At 37.4% G+C, this 12,210-nt stretch overlaps 1 protein-coding gene across 1 annotated transcript; it reads right to left on the reverse strand.

Moving 5' to 3' along the window:
• Positions 1–9,173: 9,173 nt before the first annotated feature.
• Positions 9,174–10,133, reverse strand: LOC102266267 (olfactory receptor 51A4). Its single transcript, XM_005911528.3, has one exon. It carries the CDS (start codon positions 10,113–10,115, stop codon positions 9,174–9,176), a length of 942 nt encoding a protein of 313 aa, XP_005911590.3. The 5' UTR covers positions 10,116–10,133.
• Positions 10,134–12,210: the final 2,077 nt, after the last annotated feature.

Genomic DNA, 12,210 nt, shown 5'->3' on the forward strand with positions numbered 1-12,210 from the left:
AAGGAATCACAGTGTGGATCTTGCAAAGACCTTCCTGCAATGGAAGAAATAGATTAGTTCAAATGTACATGCTTTAGTCAACTGCTTGGTACAAATCTTGGGACTGCAGCTATTTTCCTGTAATTCACAGTATGAAGATAATATTTCATAATATATAAATACAAATAGTATCAGGACCCATGCATATAAGTAGGATATCAAGAGAAACTTAAACAAGTAACCACCAACAGTTAGCTACAAACTTTTCCCCCTTAGATTTAGCATACATAAAAGAAGCAGTAAATTTCACAAGTTCTATTTCCTATACCATTGTTTTTAGATAGTGATAGCCTTTAGTTGGAACAATGTATGGATAAATAAAGGATCATAGAAGGGCATCACTTACCACAATTGCATTGCATTTGGAGTTGCTAAAGAATATTTAACTTTAAGAAACAGTATTCTTAAAAAAAAAATAGGGCTAGGACAACTGGATATCCACACACAAAATAATGACATTAGACCCCTATTTCACACCTTACACAAAATATTCTCTTAAAATATACCATAGACATAAATTCAAGAGCTAAAGCATTAAAGGTATTAGAAGGAAACATAGATAATGAATTTTTGTGACCTGGGATTAAACAATGTATATGAAATCAAAGGCACAAACAGAAAGCTAAATATGAAATTTGTTACAAAAATATGCACATATGTAAAAAACAATTCATCAACAGTAAAAAATATTCAAACGACATCAACAGGAAAATGAGAAAAACAACCCACAGAATAAAAATATTTGCAAATAATATATCTGGACTTGTATCCAGAGTATATGAAGGACTATTACAACTCTACAATGAAGATAAGAAGATCCTTAAGATCATTCAGTTCAGTTGAGTTCAGTTGCTCAGTCGTGTCTGACTCTTTGTGACCCCATGAATCGCAGCACACCAGGCCTCCCTGTCCATCACCAACTCCTGGAGTTCACTCAGACTCAGGTACATCGAGTCAGTGATACTATCCAGCCATCTTATCCTCTGTCGTCCCCTTCTATCCTCCTGCCCCCAATCCCTCCCAGCATCAGAGTCTTTTCCAATGAGTCAACACTTCACATGAGGTGGCCAAAGTACTGGCGTTTCAGCTTTAGCATCATTCCTTCCAAAGAAATCCTAGGACTGATCTCCTTCAGAATGGACTCGTTGGATCTCCTTGCAGTCCAAGGGACTCGCAAGTGTCTTCTCCAACACCACAGTTCAAAAGCATCAATTCTTTGGTGCTCAGCTTTCTTCACAGTCCAACTCTCCCATCCATACATGACCACTGGAAAAACCATAGCCTTGACTAGACGGACCTTTGTTGGCAAAGTAATGTCTCTGCTTTTGAATATGCTATCTAGGTTGGTTATAACTTTTCTTCCAAGAAGTAAGCGTCTTTTAATTTCATGGCTGCAATCACCATCTGCAGTGATTTTGGAGCCCCCAAAAATAAAGTCTGACACTGTTTCCACTGTTTCTCCATCTATTTGCCATGAAGTGATGGGACCAGATGCCATGATCTTCGTTTTCTGAATGTTGAGTTTTAAGCCAACTTTTTCACTCTCCTCTTTCATCAAGAGGTTTTTATTTCCTCTTCACTTTCTGCCATAAGGGTGGTGTCATCTGCATATCTGAGGTTCTTGATATTTCTCCTGGCAATCTTGATTCCAGCTTGTGCTTCTTCCAGGCCAAAGTTTATCATGATATACTCTGCATAGAAGTTAAATAAGCAGGGTGACAATATACCACCTTAATGTACTCCTTGTCCTATTTGGAACCAGTCTGTTGTTCCATGTCCAGTTCTAACTGTTGCTTCCTGACCTGAATAAAATTTCTCAAGAGGCAGGTCAGGTAGTCTGGTATTCCCATCTCTTTCAGAAATTTCCACAGTTTATTGTGATCCACACAGTCAAAGGCTTTGGCACAGTCAATAAAGCAGAAATAGATGTTTCTTCTGGAACTCTCTTGCTTTTTCAATGATCCAACAGATGTTGGCAATTTGGTCTCTGGTTCCTCTGCCTTTTCTAAAACCAGCTTGAACATCTGAAATTTCATGGTTCATGTATTGCTGAAGCCTGGCTTGGAGAATTTTGAGCATTACTTTACTAGCGTGTGAGATGAGTGCAATTGTGCGGTAGTTTGAGCATTCTTTGGCATTGCCTTTCTTTGGGATTGGAATGAAAACTGACCTTAAGATCATTAGTCATTAGGAAAATGCAAGTCAAAATCAAAATCAGATAGCAATTCATTTACACAGATGAACTAAAATAAAAAAGACAATTTTAACTGCTGGCAAGAATGTGGAGAAAGTTAAAAGTGTTGTTGGCCGCTCAGTCATGTCTAACTCTTTGCAACCCCATGGACTATAGCCTGCCAGGCTCTTCTGTCCATGGAATTCTCCAAGGAAGAATACTGGTGTGGGTTGCCATTCTCTTCTCCAAGAGCTCTTCCCGACCCAGGGATCAAACCTGGGTCTCCCACATTGCAAGCAGTTTCTTCACTGTCTGAGCCATGATTCCCCTCAGAAAGTTGAACTCTCCTACATTTCTAGAAGGATTTTAAAATGGTTCACCAATTTTGGAAATCATTTTATCAGTTTTTGAATATTATGATATAACAACAGTATCTCAATGGAGCTGTTAATATAATAAAATGAAACTACATCCCAAATACTTACCTTACTGTTTCTCTTATATAACATACTAAAATATGGACATGGTCTTTTTTTTTCTCTTACCAAGAAAACCTACTAGGAACACTTGATGCAGATTTTGTATAACTGAATAAAAAGTACATTTGTCTGACTGCTACCCAGGAAATTTTGAGGATAACTGAAATGGCTAGCTAGCCTCTTTAGGCTAAAAGGCACATGAATTTAGGTACCAAATGTGGAATAAAATATAGGAGTGCCAACTTAGGGTCATTTTAAAAGAGATCCTGTCAAAGCAATGAGGATACGAGGGGAGGACTAAAAGAGAAACACAGGTCGCAGGAGAGCAGCACTGAAAACACTCAGCAGGGAAGACAACGAAGACTGAACAGGTACCCATAAAAACCTGAAAAGCCCAAATAAGGAAGACTTTAAACATCTACAAAACCTGAAAAAAAAAAAAAAAAATTTAAAGTTATAGAAGAACCACAGTTATTATTTTATATTTGTTTGATTGTATTTACTGTCAAAGTGCTGCAATACTATAATCTTTTTAAGGGGTCACAAGTCTCTTCCTTTTATAGCAAATTCAGATAAAAATGCTCTCCATTTGCCAAATTGAAATTAATCATTCTTTGTTCAAATGTAATTCTGGCCAGTTATCATCCTCCTCCCTTCTGCCATCCTTTATGTTCCAGACTTTTAATTTCTGCAATACTGTGTCTTTTTTTGCAAACAGTCTCCCATTCAAAATAAACTGTCTTGATTTTTATTTGTTCAAATGACAGGTTTTATTTTCTTGAGCTCCTAAAATACTGCAGATGGTGACTGTAGCCACAAAATTAAAAGATGCTTGCTCCCTGGAAGGAAAGCTATGACAAACCTAGACAGCATATTAAAAGGCAGAGACATCACTTTGAAGGAAATGGTTCATATAATCAAAGCTATGATTTTTCCAGTAGTCATGTATGGATGTGAGAGTTGGACCATAAAGAAGACTGAGTGCTGAAGAATTGATGCTTTCAAATTGTGGTGCTGGAAAAGACTCCTGAAAGTCCCTTGGACTGCAAGGAAATCAAATCAGTCAATCCTAAAAATCAACCTTGAATATTCATTGGAAGGACTGATGCTGAAGCTGATGCAACTTGATGCAAGCTGAAGCTGGAAAAAGACCTTGCTGGGAAAGGTTGAAGGCAAAAGATGATGAAAGAGCTGACTCACTGGGAAAGACCTTGATGCAGGGGAGTTCATGGTTGAAGCCATTTCAAAGAGTCTGACAAAAGGAGAAGGGAATGCAGCAGAAAAAAAAAAATGCCTAGTAGTCACTTTGAGATGTTCACTGCAAACTCAGTGGACATGAATCTTCATCCAAAACAATCCAGGAGATAGTGATGGACAGAAAAGCCTGGGAAACTATTAGCTGCAGTTCAATGGAGTTAGCAAATGAAGAGTCTGATCTCAAAAATGACTTAGTGACTGAACAATAACAATGGCAAAAAAAAAAAAAAGATATTTCTAGTAGTCACTTTTGCTTTCTCACATGATGTTCACTCATTATCAAAAATGCAAATCAAAACCACTAGTCTTTCACATATCTGCATCCAGAAACAATGCATAGTAATGTGTATTTTGATAACTACCATTTAAAAACATGTCACCCAAGAGTCAGGTCTGAGTACCAGAAGGGAAAGAGACACATGGCCCCAATGTTCAAATTTTATTTCAACCTAGATGCCCATCAGCAGATGAATGGATGATGTCATTTACACAATGGCAGCCATTAAAAAGAATACATTGAATCAGTTTTAATGAGGTGGATGAAACTGGAACCTATTATACAGAGTGAAGTAAGCAAAAACACCAATACAGTTACTAACGATATATATGGAATTTAGAAAGATGGTAACAATAACCCTAATGATGTATAGATCAGTCTTGTGGACTCTGTGGGAGAGGGAGAGGGTGGGAGATGGGAGAATTTGTTTGAAATATGTGTAATCTCTTGTGGCAAAAGAGACTGATGATTTTGTTGAAATTAATCATGTATGAGATGAGTCTGTTCGATGCGATGCTGGATGCTTGGGGCTGGTGCACTGGGACGGCCCAGAGGGAGGTATGGGGGAGGAGGGGGAGGAGGGTTCAGGATGGGGAGCATGGGTATACCTGTGGCGGATTCATTTCGATGTTGGGCAAAACTAATACAATATTGTAAATTTTAAAAATAAAATTAAAAAAATAAATAAAATAAATTAATTAAATTGAATTTAAAAAAAACAAAAAACATGTCACCCAAGAGTCAGGTCTGAGTACCTGGCTTTGAATTTCTTTCCGTGCTCACTCAGTGATTCTGGCCTAGATTTGTTTAACTCTGGCCTTCTATTGTGCATTTACAGAATTGTTGGACTTCCCAGAAGATCAGGGTAATGCCATTCATTTCTAATCACTTATTGACTGTAATCAGTCAAATATTATGCAAATTATTTTGCTTGAGATGGTACAAAGGCATGTGGTATGAACACTATGGCACATCATTCTTGCCTGGAAAAACTTGGACAGAGGAGCCTGGTGGGCTGCAGTTGTTAAGTCACACAACTGGACCCACACTTTTCACTTTCCTGCATTGGAGAAGGAAAAGAGTGTTCTTGCCTGGAATGGAGGTGGAGCCTGGTGGGCTGCAGCAATCACTGGAATTTGAACACTGCAGCAGCCACAGCAGCTTGAACATCAGTCAGAACCAGTCTTTCCTGACCTGCAGAGAATCTGCTTTGTAGTCCCACTGCCTGACCTGATGCTCCTGCCTCCCTGATGCTTTCTTACTGACCCAGAATACTTTGGGGATTGCAGATCTGCAGGCCACACTCAGAGAAAAAGAAAACTCCCTGTAGGTGAAACTCAATGGGACTGGAACCAAGGAGAGTCATCCAACCTCCTGTAAACTGGAAGAATTAATTCATTGAGGAAAACATCTCTTAAGCCTCCTCAGGATCCTTCTGGCAGAATTAATGTTCCTCTTTACTTTGATTGACAGCATCATGTGAATAATCTTAGAGCAGTTTCAAAGGGTATGATAACCATGCTTTCTAAGTGAAGTCAAAGTCAGAAAGAGAAAGACAAATACCATATCACTTGTATGCAGAATCTAAAATATGGCACAAATGAACTTGAAATAGACTCACAGACATAGAGAACAGACTTGTGATGGCCAAGGGGGAGAGATGAGGTGGTGGGGGGAGGAAGGATTGCGAGTTTGGGGTTAGCAGATGCAAACTATTATGTATATCCAATGGATAAACTACACAGTCCTACTGTATAGCACAGGGAACTACATTGAACATCCTGTGATAAACCATAATGGAAGAGAATATGAAAAAGAATATACATGCTTATAATGGAACCACTTTGTGGTGCAGCAGAAAGTAACACAACATTGTCTATCAACTATCTTCAGTAAAAATTTTAAAAAAATTTTTTTTCAGTAAAATTTTTAAAAAAGAAAATTTAAGTGTATATGTCTTTATGTGTGTCTCCTCTAAAGTTTAATCTCGTGATGTTATATGTCTTCTTCTAGAAATTCAGAAGGACTTGAAAATTTAATTTTTATCCAGCATCTTCAAGGACAGTTTTCAACCTGGGATGTACATAAGAATTCCTTATGGAGTTTTACAAAATTGCAGTTATCTAGGCTTACTCTAGATTCACTTAATCTCTTTATTTGGTATTCTTGCTAGTTTTGGTATTTTCTTTGTATATTATGTATATTATTTCCCATGATTATCATGTTATGTATCAATGTTGTTTCCATGGTAAAAACTAGGCTAATTATTTTTGTATATCATTATAACATTACTGCACTTAGTCTATATAATTACCCTTAGAGACATTTTGCTTGAAATCTTTTTTTTTGTAATAGCTTTATTATCTTGTTTTGCATGCCATGGAAACAACCAGATCTACTTGTCAGTTGCATTATTTGTGTTCTCAACTCTCATCTGACTTTTTACATTTGAAAGCATAAGTAATAAATTAACAATGACCACTTAAAGATAAATTTAACCATCTTAAGTTAGCTTAACTCTTTCAAAATAATAGATAATATTTGTTTAACTCTTATATGCATTCATGAAAGCTCTGCAATCAGCAATAAGGCTGGAGTTATGCCTTCAACACAAAAGGAACCTGGCAGAACCAATGAAAAATGACTGAATCAATGACTTCAAACTCTTATGACTCAACTCCTGGGTAACTTTCAGGCTGTTCCAGTGGGCTGAATCATGATTTCCATAACTCTTTTTAGTCAATAGACAAATAAGTTAATGAGACTGCTAAAACAAGATCGAGTGGAACAAGAATAAATAGCATAGCACTGGATGAACTGATGAATAACATTTTATTGTGTTTGTTTGGGATACTGTTGATGGATTTATGCTCTATTTTCTGAATATATAATGAGGCTTTATCTCATTCTCTTAAGTTATAATAATCTAGTAGACTCTGCTTTTACAAATTGAGTGAAACATTATGAGGTCATAGCTGATTCTCACTGAATCCTCTGAGTTCAAGAAACTCTTATTGAGGGTCTTTAGGCAATGGCACCCCACTCCAGTACTCTTGCCTGGGAAATCCCATGGACAGAGGAGCCTGGTAGGCTGCAGTTCATGGGGTCGCGAAGAGTCAGACACGACTGAGCAACTTTACTTTCACTTTTCACTTTCATGCATTGGAGAAGGAAATGGCAACCCACTCCAGTGTTCTTGCCTGGAGAATCACAGGGATGGGGAGCCTGGTGGGCTGCCGTCTATGGGGTCGCACAAAGTCAGACACGACTGAAGTGACTTAGCAGCAGCAGCAGCAGTTTTCAGTAAAATGTATTACTTTTATAGGTATAATAAGAACCTGTCCTCCTTTTAAACATGACATAATTTGAAAAGTTGATTATGCAACATTGAAAATGTTACTCATTTAATCAGGTCTGACCAGTCACTTTTAGGTAACAAAGGGTGACTTTGCAAAGTTTATTCTGACAAAGCCCACCTAAGTAAATTAGCCTGTTACTTGACTTATAGGTAGCTGTAGAGATGGTAAAAGAGACCAGAATGGCAGGTCAGAATGGTGGGATGTGTTTCAGAGTGCAATAAAATAAAATACTACCCATATTTTTGGATACCTGAGAAGTAATCTGATCAAGGATTTTTTTTTTTTTTTGGTTATAGCTTCCTCTCTTTCCTCTTTTGACAGAATACAATAGCAGTTTTAAAACATCCTATCCGAGATTCTATGTGGAAATTTCCAGCACTGCAGACTTAGGAAGTCCTATCTGATAAATTAACATTCTTTCTTCATCTGCATAAATAATGAAGCCAAATCTAATGAGGAGAGCCTTTTCTTGGATTTGAAATGATTTTTATTTGAAATATTTCATGAAAATGGGAAAGACTATATGAAAAAAAAGGTATTCTTCAATGGAAAATTCTTCATTGTTCACAGTCCACTCTGATGGGTTATTTACTTCTCATCATGTGGGGACATGGAGTTTTCATTGTCTTTGATCTATTTTTCAACTCTGCAACTTGTAGATACTAATAGTAGTCAAAATAATTCATGTTGGTAGACATTCACATAAATTATCTGGTGGAGAGTCAATTGTCATGTGTCCTATATGATGGAATAATTCATATTTCAACTCATTTGCAAATTAATGTAAATTTTTTATTCATAAATGTATCTTTTATATTTGGTCTCCTTTGTACTGAGTGTATCATTTGCCTGGTCTTTCATTAAAAATGAGTTAAATGATATCTTTAATAGATGTTATTTTATTTCTTTGTGAGAGCTGTTATTTTATGAAAATTAATCCTTCTCAAGGTTTATATTCTTGCATAAGAGAAAAAACAAATTATATAATGTAAAATGAGCTATGGCCTTAGGTAAAACCTGGAATACAGAAAACTTTCTGCCTTATATAACTTAGAAAATGATATCTTAATGCTCATGGAAGAAATAGTAAAACAAAATAAATGAATTAAAGTATTCTTGTAAACTCTGCATACATGCATACTTGTTTGTCTTATTGGCTCCATGTGTGCACTGTAATTGCCCTTCTCAATTTCAGTTCCTGAGAGCACAGGTATACATCATAAAAGTGAAAAACTGTGTATTGAAAAGGGATATTTTAAATGAATAATCAATCCTCTGTCACTTCTAATCACTAGACATTTGTATATACATATAGAATATTACATTAAACATGATCAAAATGGCAAGTGTATATTGTGTTCAAAAGGCTAGTAAAGAAAGCTGAGTGAAAAGAGAGCTTAGAACATTTTATGTTTACATAAGAACTCAATCCTAAATTCTTAACCAGGAAGGCTGAGTCTTCAGTCTTAATAAACACATTGAGAGAAGATATTGTATATTGTAAAGTGGTTAATATATGGTGTGATTGATTAACTATGCTGCTCCATGTCCTGTACTGACTGGATTTACATTGTGGTTAAGAACCCCTGTCAGCTGTATTTTTGACACAGTTTCATTAAAATCAAATTTCTTATCTGCTGGTTCTTCACACAGTATATAACGGGGTTCATCAATGGAGGTACCAGCAGGAATACATCAGCCATGAGGATTTTAACCATTGGGGAACTGTATTTGGCAAACCGGTAGATGACAGATAGGGAGATAATGGGAACATAGAAGATGAGCACAGCAATGATGTGGGAAACACATGTATTGAGGACTTTGAGCCTTTCATTCTGTGATGCTATGCCCCACACTGCTTTAAGTATCAGCATGTAGGACATGAAAATACATGTTATGTCTAGGATGCCTGTGAGAGCCACAAACAAGCCATAAATGACATTAATCTTGTTGTCAGAGCAAGCCAGCTTCATGACATCCTGATGGAGGCAGTAAGAATGGGAAAGGAGATTCTTCTTACAGTATCTTAGATGTTTCAGAGTGAAAGGGAAAGGAAGGATCAACAAAACATTTTTGAGAGAAAAGACAAGGCCTATTTTTATGACTCTGGTACTGGTTAGGATAGAAGCGTATCTCAGAGGATTGCAGATGGCAATAAAGCGATCAAAAGACATGATGAGAAGTACTGATGATTCCATAGCTGAAAATCCATGAATGAAAAACTCTTGGGCAATACAGGCATTGGGGGAAATTCCTGGAGCATTGAACAAGAATATTCTTAGCATGGTAGGGAGAGAGGAGAAGGACAGTCCCAGGTCAGAGACAGCCAACATGGATAGAAAATAATACATGGGTTCATGCAGAGAAGGCTCCATTTTTATGAAAAAGAGGATGGTGCAGTTCCCCACAATGGCAACAATGTACATGAGACAGATGGGAATGGAGACCCAAATGTTGGCAGACTCCAGCCCTGGGATTCCAATGAGGAAGAAGGTAGCGATATCAGTTTCAGAGGTGTTGAAGATGGACATACCAGAATATGAGGAAATCAAGATGAGAGGCCCAGGAAACACTTTCTGCAGTGATGAAAACAGATTGGCTCAAATGCCTGACTCTAGCCTATTGCCATCATTTAAGGTCCTGTGAATCCAAGTGCTATTCATATAGTTCTCAAGTATAAACCTAAATGGATAAAAATAGATACATATAGAGTTAGATGTCAATATCCAACTAAAGATGAAAACTGAGAAAAAAGAAAACAAATTGAAACCTACAAGAGATATAGTTTATAACAGACATATATTCAACACAAGGACTGATGGTTCAACTAAATAGTCATACAGACAAATATTTTATACAAACGAATATAGTTACATATAGTTATCTATTTTCCAAATAAAGAATTTGAGACTTTTGCTTTTCTTATGTAAATATAAACTCTCCACTGTTTAGGTGGAGAAGGTGATGACACTCCACTCCAGTACTCTTGCCTGGGAAATCCCATGGACAGAGGAGCCTGGTAGGCTGCAGTTCATGGGGTCGCGAAGAGTCAGACAGGACTGAGCAACTTCACTTTCACTTTTCACTTTCATGCATTGGAGAAGGAAATGGAAACCCACTCCAGTGTTCTTGCCTAGAGAATCCCAGGGATGGGGGAGCCTGGTGGGCTGCGGTCTATAGGGTCACACAGAGTCAGACACGACTGAAGTGACTTAGAGGCAGCAGCAGCAGCAGCAGCCATTGTTAAGGACGTCATTAAAACATCAATGAATTTACATAAAATTCAGAGACAATGTATTTTCCCAAGTCTTCTTATATAAAACAAGGGTTTCATTTTCTTTTCCTTGAGTTTTTTTAGTTCTCTCAAAAAATTTGGTCCTTTTCTCCACAGAGAATTTTATATCTTTTGCAAAATTTATTTTTAGATTTTACATTGTTGTTATTATTTATAGAATCATTTACTGTCTATCACTATTCTCTCTTTCTTAATGATTACTCCAGTATTTTTGCCTGGAAAATTCCATGGATGGGGGAGCCTGGTAGGCTATGGTCCATGGGGTCGCAAAGAGTCGGACACGATTGAGCAACTTCACTTTCTTTCTTTCTGTAGTTCCTTTTGGAGAAGGAAATGGCAACCCACCCCAGTGTTCTTGCCTGGAGAATCCCATGGACAGAGAGGCCTGGTGGGCTGTGGTCTATGGGGTTGCGAAGAGTCGGACACGACTAAGCAACTAACACACACAGCAGTCATATAGAAAAATACCATAAATTGTTGTCATAGAAGCCCGTTATCAGACTATATTGATTATTTTTGTATTTTCTCCTCCTACCACAGTTCTGAATGTTCCTTCATCATCTTTCTTCCCCTTGATCCTTTATGCAAGTCTGCAGGCTAAGTTACTTCAGCCGTGTCTGACTTTTTGCAGCCCTATGGGCCGTAGCCTGTCAGGCTCCTCTGTCCATGGAAGTTTCCCAGCAAGAATATCGGAGTGGGTTGCCATGCCCTCCTCCAGGGGATCTTCCTGACCCAAGGATCAACTGTCTCCTAAGCCTCCTACATTGGCAGGTGCGTTCTTTACCACTAGCGCCACCCAAGAAGCTCCTACACTGTATACACCTCTGTAAAGAAATCCTTCAAAAAACATTCCTGAATCGATTCTTTATGGACATCTATTTCTTGCTGGCACATAGTCTTTTGTTCCTTTTAGTTGGAGTGTTCTTCCTCTTTTTAGTCCTTACAATGTTCTTTTTATCATTGATCTTCTGCAGTTCAGTATGAAACACACGGGTAGAGGTTTAGAATTAATATCTTCTACTTGGAGATTGATATTTTCAACCTGATTTTTCAGTTTTGAATGTCCTCTGCCATTATAACTTTCAACATTGTCTAGTAATAACTTCTTTTTTTTAATAACAGTTTTATTGAGTTATAATTCACATACTATACATTTCACTCAATTAAAGTGTAAAATCCAGTGGCTTTTAGTATATTTACTGAGTCTCACAGTCATCTCTACCATCAGTTTTAGAACAGTTTTGAAAAAGTTCAACAGTTTATTTTTGTGTATGGTGTTAGAAAGTGTTCTAGTTTCATTATTTTACAAGTGGTTGACCAGTTTTCCAAGC

This window comes from Bos mutus, chromosome 15 (genome assembly GCF_027580195.1).
Source record: "Bos mutus isolate GX-2022 chromosome 15, NWIPB_WYAK_1.1, whole genome shotgun sequence".
NCBI classification, from domain to species: Eukaryota; Metazoa; Chordata; class Mammalia; order Artiodactyla; family Bovidae; genus Bos; species Bos mutus.

Bases quoted from the DNA above. Each gene is read 5' to 3' on its own strand.
- LOC102266267 (XM_005911528.3), bottom strand. From the start codon at position 10,115: ATGTCCATCTTCAACACCTCTGAAACTGATATCGCTACCTTCTTCCTC.